Below are 16,777 nucleotides of genomic sequence, written 5' to 3' on the forward strand. Positions count from 1 at the left end.
TTGTATAAGGCTAAATTGATCTTAGAACATTTACAGAATTTGTCTACAAAATAACTGCCAGATTTTAATTTTTTTCTTATCTTTTATTTAAATAATTTGTTGATTTTCCAACTCCATCTTTTTCACCTTTCTGATTTGAATCCTGTAACCATATTTTTTTTTATTTTTTCTACCTACCCCTGATATTTTGCCAGGTATACAAGATTATACTACTTTAATTCCAATAATCATTTTCCGAACTGATATTCCATTGTTAGGTAGTATTGAATTATGTGATTTTTATTCAATGCCACATCATAGCAATTATTATTATTAATATTTGATACAGAAAATATTTTAACATTTCCTACATGTTCAGCAGTTTCTTTGTTCACCTTTGCATTCTTTTTTGAATATCAGTCATTCTTTCAAGATCTTTCTTTTCTTTAGGAATTTCCTTAAAGTAGTATTATAGTTGGCAAACATTCTCAGTTTACTGAAAATATCTTTATTAAGCCCTTGTTCTTGAAAGATTGATAGTTATACAACACTATATTTACTGTTATTTTTCTTGAGACACTTTGAAGTTTTTTTAAAAGGTTTTATTTATTTATTTGATAGAGAGAGAGCATGAGCAGGGCGAGGGGCAAAGGGAGAAGCAGGCTCCCTGCTGGGCAGGGAACTTAATGTGGGGCTTGATCCCAGAACCCTGGGATCAGGACCTGAGCCAAAGGCAGACACTTAACCGACTGAGCCACCCTAGTGCCCTGAGACACTTTGAAGTTTTGATTCCTGATATCTTGTGACTTCTATTGCTCCTGATATGAAACCTGTTGTTAATTTAATTGATATAGGTGATTTGCCTTTCCTCTCTAACCAGTAATACCACTACTGTGAATTACCCATTGAGTGAGGAAACCATATCAGCAGAGACTATGAAATAACCAGCTGTGAGAAAAAACAATTGGCTAAAAGGCCACAAGCTGACCTGGGTCTCCCATACCAGGGAAATGAGCAGTAGGGGAACCTCAATATGCCCTCTGAATATAACTCACCTAATGCTGGAGAACTAGCCCTGCAGAGGACCCTGATGACCAGCTAAGACCTTATAACAAAAAAGAGAAGGTCACATTGCCATTGGCTTCCCATTAGTGAACTTGTCCCTTCCTCTCCATTTCTTCTGGACCATCACTAGCAGGAATAATTGAAAGATTAAAAGGAAGAAAGTATACAAAAAACTAAACCTTGCCCTTTCCCAGTCCCTAACACTCAGATGGACGCCCCAATCTACTAGAGTCACCTGCTCCAGCCTGCACTGAGAAGGCCAGGAAAAGAACTGAGTATACATTGTGAGATTTAAATATTGAAAAGAAGAGATGGAGCCTCGTGGTTTGGGAGCATAAGGTGGCATTTCCGGTTTTTAATGGTCCAACAGCAACAGGGAGGATGAAAATCAGAAATGTACTGCTAGTTTTGTTTATAAAACTACCAGCTTCATTTTCAGGAAAATTAGGGAAGCACTAAAGCCCACTCCACCAAAAAAGTTGGAGTGAAGGGCTACTTAAAACAGAGAAGATGAAGTAGAGATGTGTGTGGAAGAGGCTATGACACAGATCTCAAGAAGGGCCAGGCACATACATTTCCTGACTAGAAAGACATCTCCAGAACAAAATCTGCATCACATGCACTTAGTGCTATTTTTCATATGTTTACCCAGTTATTCCCAAAGGTTTTATTGAATTATCTTTTCTTCACTCAAAGGAAATGCCATCTTTTTCATTCATGACATTCCCATATGAAAGGGAATCAATTTGTAGATTATATATTTTGTCTTAATGTACTATCTGGGTAGTTTTAATTTATGTAGCTTTATTATATATTTTATAATTTAGTATGAAAAGTCCTCCTCAATTATGGTCCTCTTTCAGAATTTTCCTGGTTATTCTTTCTTATGTCTCTCGGCTAATTGTAATGATTTGTCTCTCCAAATCTAGTGATAGGAATGACAGCAGAAATCTTTTCTTTAGTAAAAATATTTATACCATTTCTCTATTAAGCAGGATTCTGACTAATTAGTTCAGTAAAGCGAGGGTAATTTATAACAAATCCTAAAAATTCATTAAAATATTTAAAAGGAAAACTATCTTGTATATCTATGCAAAAAATCCAGATATGTAAATTTATCATGTTAAAGAAATGTCTGTTCACACCTATGTTAACTAAGAGTTTCTAATGAGAATAAATGTTGAATTTTAGCAGATGTCTTTTTATCATCTATGGAAGGAATCCCTATTTTTCTTCTTAAATGCATTAAGATAATAAAATATATTAATAGCTTTCCTATTATTGCACTATATTTGACTTTCTGAAATAAAAACCACTTAACAATGGACTAATATTTTTTCATGTGCTACTGGATTCTTTATGATTTATAATTATATTTATTTATTTACATTATTGGATTTTTTGCATAGATACACAAGATAGTTTTTGCTTTATATATTTTAATGTATTTTTAGGATTTTGGTATCAAGCTTAGTTTTGTTTTACTAAAAATATTTCTGGTGTGTTTTTTATTTTCTAGTTCCTGAAACAACATAAATAGCATTAGAATTTTTGTTATTTATAGATATGACGGTCTTCCTTGGGAAGGCACATGTCCACATACTCTTATTGGAGAGAGCTCTTTTGCAAGTTTAATATTCAAAATAATTAACAGTCTATTAAGCTATGCCAGAGAGTAACAGCTGGGTATCTGCACTGTTGTGATCTTTGGCAACTTTTTTCTCCCCTACTATATCCTGTTTATATTTCTCTCTCTTCTGGAATTAGTTTTCATTAATTATATGTTTCAATAAAATTATTAGTTTCATCCAATGTTATATATATATATTTGCATATACTTGAACAAAATATTAGTGGAAAAAATAAAACCATTGCATAGCTAAAGGTTAGAAGCATCTCTGGAGTGAATACACTGTTGAAAACATAGCAAGGGACATATGTTGGTTATATGTAACTATGTTCACCACATTAGAAATTAAATCTGAGAACTTAAAAATGTATTTACTTATTCAAAAATTACAGTTATAAACTCATACAATTTTCAGATAAATAACACAATTTTACGAACATTAATTAATTTTCCAAAAATAAAAGTAATAAATGGAGTAGCATATTGTTCTACACTTTTGCAAATCTCAACAATTTTCCAATAATAAAAGTAATGAGTGGAGTGACATGTTGTTCTACACTTTTGCAAATCTCAATAATTGAATAACTGCTTTTGAGTTCAATCTCTTGCAATTAGTCATGTTAGTTGAAGTATATGAATAAAATATGGCCTCACAAAGATAAGTATTTGCAAAATGTAGGGATATTTTAAAAGTTTTTTCAGATAATTGTGAAAAATCTTTGATACTACATCAAAATTTGACAACTGATAGCCTCTTTTGCCAATTTCTTTCATGACGCATCTATTAAAGGGCCAAGATTTAATAAAGGTAGTATCTTCCCCCTGTTTTGTAAATAAAATTTACATTTTAAATAAAATTACTTTCTTTTTCCCACTGCAAGGGAAGAATATATGAATTACTAGTACAGTTTGGTCCATTGTTTTGGTTCATGCTAATGCTTCAGCACTTTTATTCACCATTATCTTGGTACTATCAAGGCAAATGTCAACCTAGTGGAAAAGGCAAACAAGATCTTGATATTATTATGAGATAATTTTAACCTAAAAACCCCGATAAAAGGTCTTGGAAGTTTCCTCCACTGACAATCCACAGAACACACTTTGAGAAACACTTCACTACACACAAAATGGGGCCTACAAAATATTGTCAAGGGTACTGGTAAAAAAAATATTGTTAGTAATTTCAGAGATAAAATGGTTCCACCTGCTATATGTTTACTTGAATTCATTTAACTCTTCCATTCCCACTGTCATGGATGTTCAGGTCATCTAACACATCACTTGGCTATGTCATAAATCTAGTGGCTTCTTATTTTTAGACTTTCTTCACTTCAACATTTGCCTATTCATTTTGGGCTGATTAATATACTATGTAATAGATCTGGCCAACAATTGAAAAGTTCCATGGCCTATAGTCAAGATCTGATGCATTCTAACTCCACCAACCACCCCAACCTTTTCTTCCCTACAACCCTCTCCCCCACTCTTTTCACATAGTTTATGTTCAACATGTAGGGCTCTCCGTTTGCTAAAAAAATTTGTTTCTACATTTGTGCCTATTGCAAATAATATTTTCTTAACTATGGATATTTGATAAATTTATCAAATTCTTCCACGTGTCAACTATTAGATTAAATAATATATTCTAATATTAATTTCAACACAGTGGCATCTTACAATATCTTAACAGAGTGGAGGAAAAGAACCCTCCCTGGGGTAGGAGCATGCTTCTAAATTGAGATCTAGAGGGTCAATGGGAGACATTGGTGGAAGGATGTAACAATGGAGCAAAAAGAGGACAAAACTAAGACCATTAACTTCAGCATCTTCATGCTATATTTTATTTGACTACAATGTGTTGATTTGATATGTCCTCCTTTTAAAAAATGTAGGGGTGCCTGGGTGATGCAGTCTGTTGAGCATCTGACTCTTGGTTTCGTCTCAGGTCATGATCTCAGGGTCGTGAAATCAAGCCCCAAGTCAGGCTCCATGCTCAGTGCAGAGTCCCTGAGTTTCTCTCTCTCTCTCTCCCTCTGTACCCCTCCCCCACATGCTCCCTCCCTCAAATAAATAAATAAATCTTTGAAATAAAGATACTAATGTAAAAACCTCCTGATTTTTAAATTAGTTAAATTAGTTGAAAACCAATTCAAAAGTAATTTTAAACAATCTGCAGAGCAGATTTCAACATTTCCTCTTAGAAAGAATGAACCAAAGAAATGGGGTTTTCCAAGGGCATGGCAGTTCCCTTCATCTTCAATAGTTTTTTCAAATCTTCCCATGCATTTCAGCTGCTATTTGACTACTTTCCCTAATATCCTTTTTCCTCTTCATAGAACCTTAACTTGCATCAAATAAATAATAATAAACATTTGATATGTTGGAAATATAGTGAGAAAGGAATCAATAATAGATTGTACATAGATATTAGTTCAGTGTAATTTTATGTCTATGCCTCAGCATTACCAAACATTTCAACATCACAAATATTTCTTTTTACATTTATATTGTTACATCTGGCCAACCTTTGTCTTTATGCTTTATATGCTCTTATCTAAATATGTGTTACTTCTGTGTTTAGATCTACTACATCAAAATAAATTATAGCCAATTTATGGAGAAACCTAGGAAATTATATTTAAATGTAAAACAATGCTAAAAATGCAGTCTAGGCACTATATATACATATATATATTACATATGTAATATATAATATATATATACATATATATGTGTGTATATATATATATAGTAACTAAGTTCCTCCATTTCAACATAAACCAGTAACCAAGAAGAAATTTCAAGAGTACTTTATAACAACCACTTTTTATCCTTATACTGGAACTATCTTTAAAAATTTAAGCCTTGAGTTTTCTTTTTTTTACATGTCAGTTAATGATAAATTATGGACAAATATACCAACCTCATACCAGAATATTACTATTTATGATAAACCAAAGTACTGAATTTCATGATGAGTCTGGAGCAAAGTGTCTGCAGTATATTCCCAATAACACTGAGCATAAAAGATACATCAATGTAAGACCAAAATTCAGACCATCAGGTGTGAGCAATGTATCTTTCTCTGAGCTAGTCTCTGCAGGTAGGGCTAATTAACTAGCTTTGCAAAAAATGTAAGAAAACACAAAATGATATTTTTGGAAGAAAACATGATATTAATAATTAGCATTAATAGAAACAAAATCCTCAAGTTTGAAAAAAAAGACTGGAAGAAAGTTATAAAATTTGTAATTTCTTAGATCTTATAAAATGAAAATTACCTAAGTAATAAAGTCCCCCGGGGATGTGTATAAGACACAAAAAGGCACTCCTCAGGTATGTAAACCCAATCACAGCACACATTACCTTTGGGTTTTACAGTCAGCTGGACAGATGCTTTTTTCACTCCCAAAGGACTTACTGCCTGACATTCATATTGGCCTTGGTCATGATGTGCTGCGTGGTCAATTCTCAAAGTGCCAGAGGAGAGAACTGTATGCAGACCTTCCTGAGGGAGCTGCCCTCCTGCAAAGAGGGAAAGAAAATACTTTTCTAGAACGGTGTGATCTTCTGGTGCTGGGTAAGGGTTGGGATCTCTCTGGAAATCCTCAGGGTCACAATACTGGGACCGCTCCTCCTAACGCTCCATTTGGGAACTGGGGCATCCCCCTTGACCAGCCCCCAGCAGGAGAACTGGTCAGCTCCCTTAATGAATTTCTCCACCTTCATGTTTTCCCCCCTCAGTTTTATTTTCCACAGTTAGAGTGCAAATTTAAAAACTAACCTTATTACAACATTATCCTCACTTATGGTGGCGTCTTATTATTCTAAGGGGGCATGTGAGTCATTGCACAGGCTAACCAACCACACGTAGTTCTATAGCTTCATTGTCTCACTTTTTACTTAATGGAGCTCAAACAAGGTAAAATTTTGATAGGATAAGAATTGTTTTTGCCTTTTTTATTTTTTAATAACAGTTTTTATTCCTACATTACCCCCCAAAATGATTACTAAATATGATTTTCAAATACCTTCATAACATTTGTTGTCTCATGGAGGTAATATTTGTAATATAAAAACATGATGGAATTACAACATTTACGGTGCTGAGACAGAACCTTGAGAATGGTGGTTTTTGTGACACTCAGGCTGCTAACCCTCACCAGTCATACCCCCCCAGCCAACATGGCACTTTGCAACCTCTGAGCTTATTCTGCGTTTACACTCCTTGTGGCCATTAACAAGTTAATGGATTGTCATTCTCAACTATTACAGGGGCAATATGTGTCACAGCTAAATAGTTAACCTTTATTGTATAAACAAATAATAAATAATGGATAATAAATTAAAAAAATAAATAATAAATTTTAAAAAACTCTTTACCTTTGTTAATCTTTATTGACTATGTACACAAATGAGCCAAATACTCTTCTAAATGTTTACGAGTATAAATACATTAAAAATAACCCCCACAACCACCCAGTGTTGTAGAGGATATCATCACTCCCAGCATATAGGTAAGGCAGTTCTGGTAAAACCACAGGGAACTTACTTGCCCAGGGTCATGCAACTAGTAAATGAAGGAGGGAGATGTGAATCTTGGCTTTCCAGCTTCAAAGTTCAGCTCCTAACCACTCTACTCTTATCAAGATGAGAGCAGAAATTTTAGCCAAAAGAAGTTCACAAATGTTGATGTGTTTAGAATTTAACCTAGTTACCTGAACTAATATAAAAGTTAGCAATTCAAAGACCAGAGAAATCTTAGAGGAGCTCTCATCTCAGAGTGTAGACCTTAATCTCTAACACCCCAGGGATCACTGGAAGTGCCCAACCCCTCTGGTGTACCCCACACCCCTTCCCCCCCACTTAAAAGACAGCAGCTTTCTGGGCACCTGGATGGCTCAGTCTGTTAAGCCAGCAACTCTCTGTTTTGGCATGATCTCATGAGTCAATGAGATCAAGCCCATGTAGGGCTCCATGCTCAGCAGGGAGTCTGCTTGAAGATTCTCTCCTTCTGTCCCTTCCCCTACTCGTGCTCTCTCACGTGCTCTTTCTCTCAAATAAATAAATTTTTTAAAAAACCATTATTTTTTTAAGGATTTTACTTATTTATTTGAGAGAGAGAAAGCACATAAGTGGACAGAGGGGCAGAGGGAGAGGGAGAAACAGACTCCCCATTGAGCAGGGAGCCTGAGGCGGGCTTAATCCCAAGACCCTGGGATCATGATATGAGCCTGAGGCAGATGTTTAACCTACTGAGCCACATAAGCACCCCCACCCCAATAAAAAGCATTCTTCAAACAAACAAACAAGCAAACAGTAGCTCTCTTTTATCCATTTAACATGCTAGAGTTTTCCTTATGGTTGGTTTCACTGAACTTAAAATTTCACTTTGTAATGAAATAGAATTCTGGCATTTAAAAAAAATATTTAACAGAAATTATAATGACATTTAATTCAAAGATTACATCTTGTGTGATGTTTTCATGTCCATGATATATCTATGATAATTAGTTTAAGCTGTTTTTTTTAATCCTCTCATAATAAAGAAGGTATTTATCTCTTTCCACAATCACTCATCGTCATGCTAATACCTGCTTTGGTCCAGGCAATTATTGGAGGTGGGTTGCCTTCAGCTTCACAGAGAAATTCTACAGTGTGTCCTTCTAGCACCACTTGATCCTTGGGGATTATTGTGAATTGTGGAGGAGCTAAAGAGAATGAAAAATGGTATCAAAATTAAAAATTACTCTATAAATTGTTAATAGTAAATGAAGAAAGGAAATATGTTTAAATATGCTGCTTAATTAGAATTTGTTTCCAATTATTTACACAAAAGCTATTAAGAATGTGTAGGTGCTTGTGTATGTTTGTGTCTGCTTGCAAAGAAAACAAAAATATGCATATCTGGTTTGCAAAGCAGAAAAACAGTAGTAAGAAGGAATTATTTCTAAACCTTATGGAATCTGCTTCATATGTTATTTACTAACTGCAATAGACATATATAAAATCACAAATTGTAGTTGAACCATTAACAAAATTGTTTCTTCCAAACTTTCATACACATGATAAAATTTGAAACAAGCTGCTCTGTTTACTTCAGGGGAAAAAAATGTTTCCTATAACATGCACTATAATACCTTTTAAAAACTCATATTTAAATCAAAATTTCAGGATTTCCAAACGTTCAGATCTTTTACAGTTGAATTTGTTTAAATAGTAAATAGCTAATAGATGCATATACAGTTATACAATCTATTCATGGTTCTTTTACTAATATGAAAAAGAAATCTACACGACCATTTAAGGACAAGATGATCTCCAATAATACCTAAGTGATGACATTTTCCAAACAACTTTCTGAGATGACCTGACCTCTTCTCCTTGCTGTTAGATTTTTGTACTTAACCCCTCATTGCTCTTCCTCACCATCTGGATTTACAAGAATCATGATAAAATAAATAATATTTGGCAAACTGTATTTGCTTCAGCTTTCATATTGTGTTTAAGTAATAAAGACTTTTAAAAGTCTTCAATTCTAAGTAAGGCATTAGGCTAAACAAATGGTAAAAGATAAATTATAAGGTCATAAAATTCATGTAAGCCCTCAGGAATGCCAGCGAGATATTTGTAATAGAGTCTTAGAAAAGTCAAGGTGGAAAAAGCCCACAGATAAGCAGGCTTCATGTTCCACAGATGAAGAATTAGGGTTGAACTGAGTAACTCTCAGAGACACGATGAGAATTTAGGCCATTCAACCCCCAGCGTGATGTTCTTTCTGGAACATTACATGAACTTTTTAAATTGCTAAGAATAACTTGAAGTGAGCAAAAATATTTCTATGTTAAAAAATGAATTCATGACACAGTAGAAGAGCTATAAAGCAAAAGTAGGTAGTGGTTACGGCAAGTCATTCCGTCAAGGCACAAGTGTTGAGAAATTTGACTTCAACTTTTTAATAGTGACTAAAACTCACAACTAGCCACATCTGGCATTGTTGTATTTCATGTGTGGCATTGTTATATTTTATATGTTCTCATAGAAAAAAAATATATTTATGTATATATTTAGAAAAAATATATTTTTAAACCAAGACTATATCCTACCAAAAAATAGGAAAGACACTTTACATTTGTTCCTTGCAGTAAAATGACCAATTTGCTAGATCAATGAAGAAATTTGATCTAATGGGAAGAAAACCCAGAAGAGCTAAACATCACAAAGGCAGGTAGTGTGGGCTGGAGGAATTCAATAGGAATAATGAGTTGACATTTCTGGGCCTTTCACTTACAATGGTGGTCAGCAGTCCCACCTCCGATACTAACACACCACATGCTTAGATGAAGCGTTTTCCTATTTTATTTAAATCCACCTTTCTGGTGGATTTTACAAAACCCATGACTGTGATGCCTCCTACAAAAAAACATTTTTATTTACATCGTTGGTAACTATAGGCCCTTTCATCTAAGTGCTCAATACTGTGATTCACACCTTTCATTGAAGCTGTTTCTTTTTCATTTTATCATTTGTTCAGCCAGTCAAAGGAAGGAAATTAATTTGTAGGCAGTTGTGTTCTTGGCTTCAATGGACATTCAAAGAACTAAAGAAAATTGATAGAACATCTGTTAAGATGACACAGAAAGGGTACATCTTAAAATATTTAGTCTATGCACTAGGCAAATAAAAGAAGCCTCTTTTATAAATGTATCAAATGATTAATGGACCATTTCAAGACCAATTAAAAATCTCAACACATAGACCTACAAGTAACCCACCTACACAGTTACAAGGGACAAAAGAGAAGCAGATGGCAATTTCAGTGCACACTGCCTGGTAAAAAGAAATCGTTAGCGTATTGTGATATGAGAAATGAACAGCACCATAAATGTTGGAGTTTGGTTACACGTGAACTGATGTAGATGGAAAAATAGAAACTAAACGCAAGAAGTAGAGATACGAAAGATTAGAACAGTATGAAATAAAGGACCTGTCAGATGTAAATGCATGATTAGGCATTATGCTTCCAAACACCATATATTAAATATAAAATAATGCAAGCAAAAAAGACCCCAAATACTATTTCTTTGTAAGCATTTTTCAATCCTGACACATAGAAAATCTAAAAATAATATTTGGGTCCTTTAAAAGTAATTTCCCCCAGGAGTTAGCAAAGACATCAAGAAAAATTTTCATTTCTACACCTTTTTAGCATATAGAAAATGTTTTTCATGGTATTAACATTTTTAGGGGAAACGCAGTTTTTTTCCTCAGACACAACGGAAACAAAGAATTATTGATCTACTTAAAGAGTTGATATTAAACAAAAGCAATTTAGAAAACATTTACTGATTTCTGAAAACCCAGGATGGATGAAGTACTGTGACTTCCAGTGGGTCAATTCCTCTGCTCTCCAGAAGCCAGCACTCACAGCCCCAAAGTTGCCCCAACTCCATGTTTCAAAACTGTTTTCATGGAGCTCCTGGGTGGATCAGTCATTTAAGCATCTGCCTTCGACTCAGGTCATGATCCCAGGGTCCTGGGATGGAGCCCCACATGGGGCTCCCTACTCAGCGAGTAGTCTGTTTCTCCCTCTCTCTCTGACCTTCCCCCACCTCATTCCCCCCCAATAAATAAAAATCTTAAGAAAATAAAAATAAAAAAACCAAACTTTTCATTCTGTTTCCCAGGGTCTGGTTTTTTGCTCGGTAACATCTTATGTAAATATGTTACGTAAAATAATATAACTTCTTAAGTAAATTATAATGTTCATGGCTCCAGGAAGCCCTAAAAATGTATCACTGTAAATTACTGTACTCTTGTCAGCTGATGAAAAACGCTTTTGGATACAACAGGACGTTTGGCATCGCTCCAGTAAGACTGACATTCTGATGCTTACTAAACCTCTAAGCCCACAAGGAGTGTTGTCTGTGCGCACAGGTGCACACACACCTAACCCCACACACACAACCTCTACGACAGAAAGGGAGGCGCAGCCCAGTGCAGAACAAAAGCATAGCAGAAAAACATGAGTTCTTTACAACAGGATTACATGCCCATGCATATAAATCACTTGTGGTGTTCAGAATAGTTTTATTACTGCTTTGTTACACAGCACAGGCCTCTAAGAGCCATCAACATATTCCTAAACTACGTTAGTAGACAGGTTGGTAAGTGACTATGAATACAGGGCACAGCATTTCCATTTTCATATCTGAAGTGTCTTTCCTACATCTGTGAAGTATCCTGAAGCACAAATATCTTTTGACAGTTTGCTGTCAAATGACTTCATCTCTTTTGTTGTTAATGGTGATTAGCATTTGGATAAAGACTGAAGTGAAAAAAAATCCAAGTTTTAACATGAAGCAGATTCATTTTGAAAATTCTATTATGTCAAAAATAAATGGCAAATACAAAAATCTCTTCACTGATTCATGACATTATTTTTTTTAAGTTGAAAAATAATTTTCTGAGTATGGCAGCATGAACATTTCAATCATGACCTCCTGCTCCCATACCTTGTACAATTATGTTTGCTGTAGCTTGAACAGAGCCTTGATTATTGTTGGCGTGACAGGTAAATTGACCATGATCCTGCAGGGTGACATTCTGCAAGTACAGTCCTCCAGAAGTAGCCAGGTGCCTGGATTCATCCAGGGCCTCTCCGCTGCCCCTAGTCCAAGTAACATGGGGGTGTGGGTGGCCTGTGGCCATACATTCCAAAGTTGTGTTGGTGCCAATTAAAACCTCTGTGTCCTGGGGCTGGATTATAAAACTAGGCTTGGCTAAAGGAAAGAAAAAAACAAAACAAGACACAACCAGTAGCAGTTAAGAAGGTTTATTTATTCTACGTTGTGGTTTTTAAATTTTTGTCAATTTCAAAATGCCTTTATACTAAAATATTACATATATACATTAAATTCTCAAATAGTTAAATCTAAAATATCTGGATCTTAAATCTGGATTTTATATAAACATGTAATTTTTTTTAACAGACTGCTTCCCTCGATGTCACGATGGATCGTAGACACAGCTAGTGCCCACCTTTTTTTTAATTTTAGGGGCAAACTGTTCCAATGTTCCCATTGGAAAATATCCCCTTCTCAGACTCTCTTGCAGTTAAGGGTATCCATGTGACACAGTTCTGCCAATAAGATATAGGCACAGAGTTTCCTTCCCAGATAAAAGAGCAGTCCAATCATTGCCTTTCCTCCTGTTTGCTACCTGGCATTCCAGCATGAGTTTGGGTTACAAGAGTCAACTTGGGACCACAAGGTGACAATTATGAAGGGGAGAAAAAGGTCCCTATGCAAAGGACTGACGAATAGAAAGATATCATTGCAGCATTGGGCTAATGTGGCAGGTCTGCCCAGACTCCTGCACCGCTTGTGGCATATGAATAAACCGCGCACCCATGCGCACACACGTACTGTGTTTAAGCCGTTTCTCATCAAATTTTCTGTCACTTTCAGTCAAATATAATACAAATTGATTGAGCCACTAAGTATTCTTGTAAATACAAAATTTGGACTTCCGTATGGGGTGTTCCACTCATTGATTCATAAGAGTTTCATCTTTTCTGGAAATTTCAATCTCAATTAAAGACTTGCAAGGGTGTTAAACATGCTTAGTTATTGGTTCTAATTTGGGGGGTCCTTAATTTCTGAGATGAATATACCACTAAGAGTAGAGATAAATTTATTTTGTCTAATTCAACAATCAAGATTTAATTTAATTTTAACAATATAAAATGCTAGGTGTTGGAAAGATAGAAAGATGCACAAGACATTCCTTTCTGGGGCACCTGGGTAGCTCAGTCAGTTAAGCGTCTGCCTTCAGCTCAGGTCATGATCCCAGGGTCCCGAGATTGACCCCTACATTGGGCTCCCTGCTTAGCAGGGAGTCTGCTCCTCCCTCTGCCTGCCACTCCCCGTGCTTGTGCTCTCTCCCTCTCTCTCTGTCAAATAAATAAATAAAACCTTAAAAAAAAAGACATTCCTTTCCTTGTAAGATTATGCTTTAGCTACGAGGACAGAAGACAAATCATAGTCTGAAGAACTACATCATACCTTGGAAATCATTATATTACAGTAAGTTGTAAAGTGCTATAGAAAAATGGAAACAACTATTATAATAATTGCGGTACAAACAGTTTTTGAAGTGAATGAATGGCAGTGGAAATGAAAAGGAAGACAATCTTTCTAGAAGTTTGATAAAACAAGATAGCAGTGGAGGCTGAATCTGAAGTTTTGGGAAGATATTCATAATATCAACAGTGATGGCAAACATAAGATGAAGTGCAGGTGAATGTGCTTGAGGGATGTAAAAAGTTTACATGTGAAAACGAGCAATAAGGCAGTAGTGAGATCAATCCAAATCTCAGGAAAGATACCGGCAATAAAATTTTTGATGTGTACATTAATTATTCAAGTTGGATGTTTGGGAATTGCTTTAAAACTCAAAAAGAGCTCAATGGAAGAGGAAACAATGTGCTCAGGGCAGTCAGACTGGATGAAAAGCAGGTGGAGAGGGTGTGAGGAAGGGCACAGTTGAGGCAGGCCGAAGACCTTGGGAAAGAAACAGAGGACCTTAGCAAAGGATCAGGAGGAAATGGTGCCCAGAAGTAAAAGTAGGAATAGTCCGGCGTGCAGTGTCAGGCTTGACCTGGAGGGGAAAGTGAATGATGTTTTAGAAGGAGCTAGTGGGTTTGCCATTTATAATTACTGACAAACTCTGTAAGGAATTCCCATATTCAGCCAATCTCTGACTCAAATGCATTATTTCTGTTGAAGTGACACTTCATTCAGGGATGTTTTCTCTACTCCCTCTGTCACTGCCCTTGTCACTACTCTCCTCTGCATCATCACAACAGCCTGCTGACCTCCTCACCTTACTGTGTCCTCCTGACTGTCCTCCAAACTGCTGCCTGGGAGATCTTTGTAACAGAAAAATCTAATTTTGAAACACTTAGAGTACAGTCATGAATGATTTGACTCTGCCTTACAGTTCATCAAATCCCACGCAATTCCCAACTCTCCATCTGTATCCTCCAGACATCCAGAACTTCCACGTCTTGAATGTGGGCTGCTCTATCTACCTTTACTGCCCTTTCCACTGCCTCAGTTCCACTGATTCCCTCTGAGGATGGTGGATCATCTTCTGAGGAAGCTGGATGAGTAATCAAAAGGACTCAGGTAGCCTTAGGACAGCACGTATTGCAACTGGAAAATAATAAAACTAAGGCAAGAAATTAAAATAAACTGCAAGAGAAAAAACCCTCAAGTTTTTGAGAAAGATTAGGAAGTGACAGACAATGGCAACTGTTTTACTTTTAAGCATTCCATACTTTAAAGAAGCAATTAAAAGTCATTTTCTAGTGCAAATAACTGATGGAGAACTGATGTATTTACATTAAGTTCAATCAAGAGACATAAAAAGGATTGTACCTGGAGGATTGGAGTATCTGAGCATGGCATTCTGTGTCTTGACCTCCCCAGCTGAGTTTCTGGCCATACACTGATATTCACCTTGGTCTGACTCACGAGTGTTTCGGATCATGAGTGTACCATCATCAAACAAGTTAAGTCGAGTATCATCTTCCAAATCCAGTAAGTGGCTGGAAATACACATTTTACATACATATTATTTAATCCCAATCATATCAAAAACACTTAACAAGACTGAAAATGTAGGACTTTATAAATATATTTCATGTACATCAACTTGGCGATTTTTTAAATTGTCTTAATAATTCAGATCATTTTAATTTAAATCGTAGTAGTCCCTTCCTATTTCTGAGATTGTATCCTAAACACAGGTTTCAAGTCAAGACATGATAGAAAGGAAAGAGGTTTAAATGTCCTGCTTTCCAAGGCAGCATGAATTTAAACACTGAAACCATCTCTCCAGTATGAAAGAAACTTCAGCACATTGTTATACCTCTGAATTCCTATTTAAAAAAAAAAAAGTGGAATCATCAAATGGTGACATGTAAGCTTTGCACCACTTTTCTGCGAGTCATTCAGTTGCACTTAAATTTTGTTGAAGAGTAGGGAAATATTCATATTCAAGGCAACATAACTCAAAGCCAAGGATAATTATACGACATGGCTTTAAATAAACACACCCATTTACCCAGTGGTTGGATGTTAGGCCCTCTTAACTGAACTGGACCATTTTGGAGATACTAGAAAAATGCTGTTTATCAATTGAAATGGAATATCCATTGAACACAGTAGTGAAGACTACCACCCAGAAAGTTCAGACATCAGTAAGTTTCAACAAAATTTTTTTTGGTCTTACCAGGGTTCTCTTTCCCCTTTAAAAATACTGAATAATCATGTGTGAGGAGGAATATAGATGTTCACATGAGTATGGTTAGTACTATAAATGTATTAAACATAAAGAGTTTCCCCCAACACACATTCATCACTCAATAGACATTTATTAAACACTTACTATATGTCACCCATCAATAACACCCTTAATAGAGGAAAAAGTCCATTGAGAGGATTTTATTTTTCTTTTTTTAATTTGTTTGTTTTACAAAGCCAACGGCTTCCAAGTAAACATTGGTCTACTAATTAAAAAACGTGCCAACACTGGGATGCCTAGGTGGCTCAGTCAGTTAAAGCATCTGCCTTTGGTTCTGGTCATAATCCCAGGGTCCTGGGATCAAGTCCCACATTGGGCTCCTTGCTCAGTGGGGAGCCTGCTTCTCACTCTGCCTGCCACTCTCCCTGCTTGTGTTCTCTCTCTCTCACAAATAAATAAATAAAATCTTTAAAAAAATGTGCCAACACTGAAGAATAATAACTCATTTTATTTTCATATATGTAAAAACTAAAGCACTAAAGAGATGGAGAAACCATCCTTATTCAGCAATTTTCATCACAAAGGATAAAAAGGCACATAATGGTGATATTTCACATCCATTCTTTTAGAGTGGAGCAGAAGAGAAGACAGGACAGATAGAGGCAATCTGTTCTTCTTCACCCACTGAAAAGCCTAATTTTAAGAACTACCAGTTAGTCAATGAGAACTTTAAGTTCCAATTTTTGAAGACATTAGCTTTAGGGAAAACAATATTGCTTTTCAATGGCCAGC

At 35.7% G+C, this 16,777-nt stretch overlaps 1 protein-coding gene across 2 annotated transcripts in view; it reads right to left on the reverse strand.

Moving 5' to 3' along the window:
• The window catches only part of PXDNL (peroxidasin like), a 419,206-nt gene that overhangs the window by 100,676 nt on the left and 301,753 nt on the right, over positions 1-16,777 (reverse strand). For both annotated transcript variants that reach the window (XM_026516488.4, XM_057307764.1), the window contains exons 9-12: positions 15,118-15,287; positions 12,190-12,456; positions 8,269-8,385; positions 6,041-6,199 (exon numbers count right to left, since the gene is read on the reverse strand). In XM_026516488.4, coding sequence (XP_026372273.2) covers positions 6,041-6,199; positions 8,269-8,385; positions 12,190-12,456; positions 15,118-15,287 — 713 coding nt within the window. The remainder of the gene's footprint in view (positions 1-6,040; positions 6,200-8,268; positions 8,386-12,189; positions 12,457-15,117; positions 15,288-16,777) is intronic.

Source organism: Ursus arctos, unplaced genomic scaffold, assembly GCF_023065955.2.
Source record: "Ursus arctos isolate Adak ecotype North America unplaced genomic scaffold, UrsArc2.0 scaffold_6, whole genome shotgun sequence".
In the NCBI taxonomy this organism is placed as follows: domain Eukaryota; kingdom Metazoa; phylum Chordata; class Mammalia; order Carnivora; family Ursidae; genus Ursus; species Ursus arctos.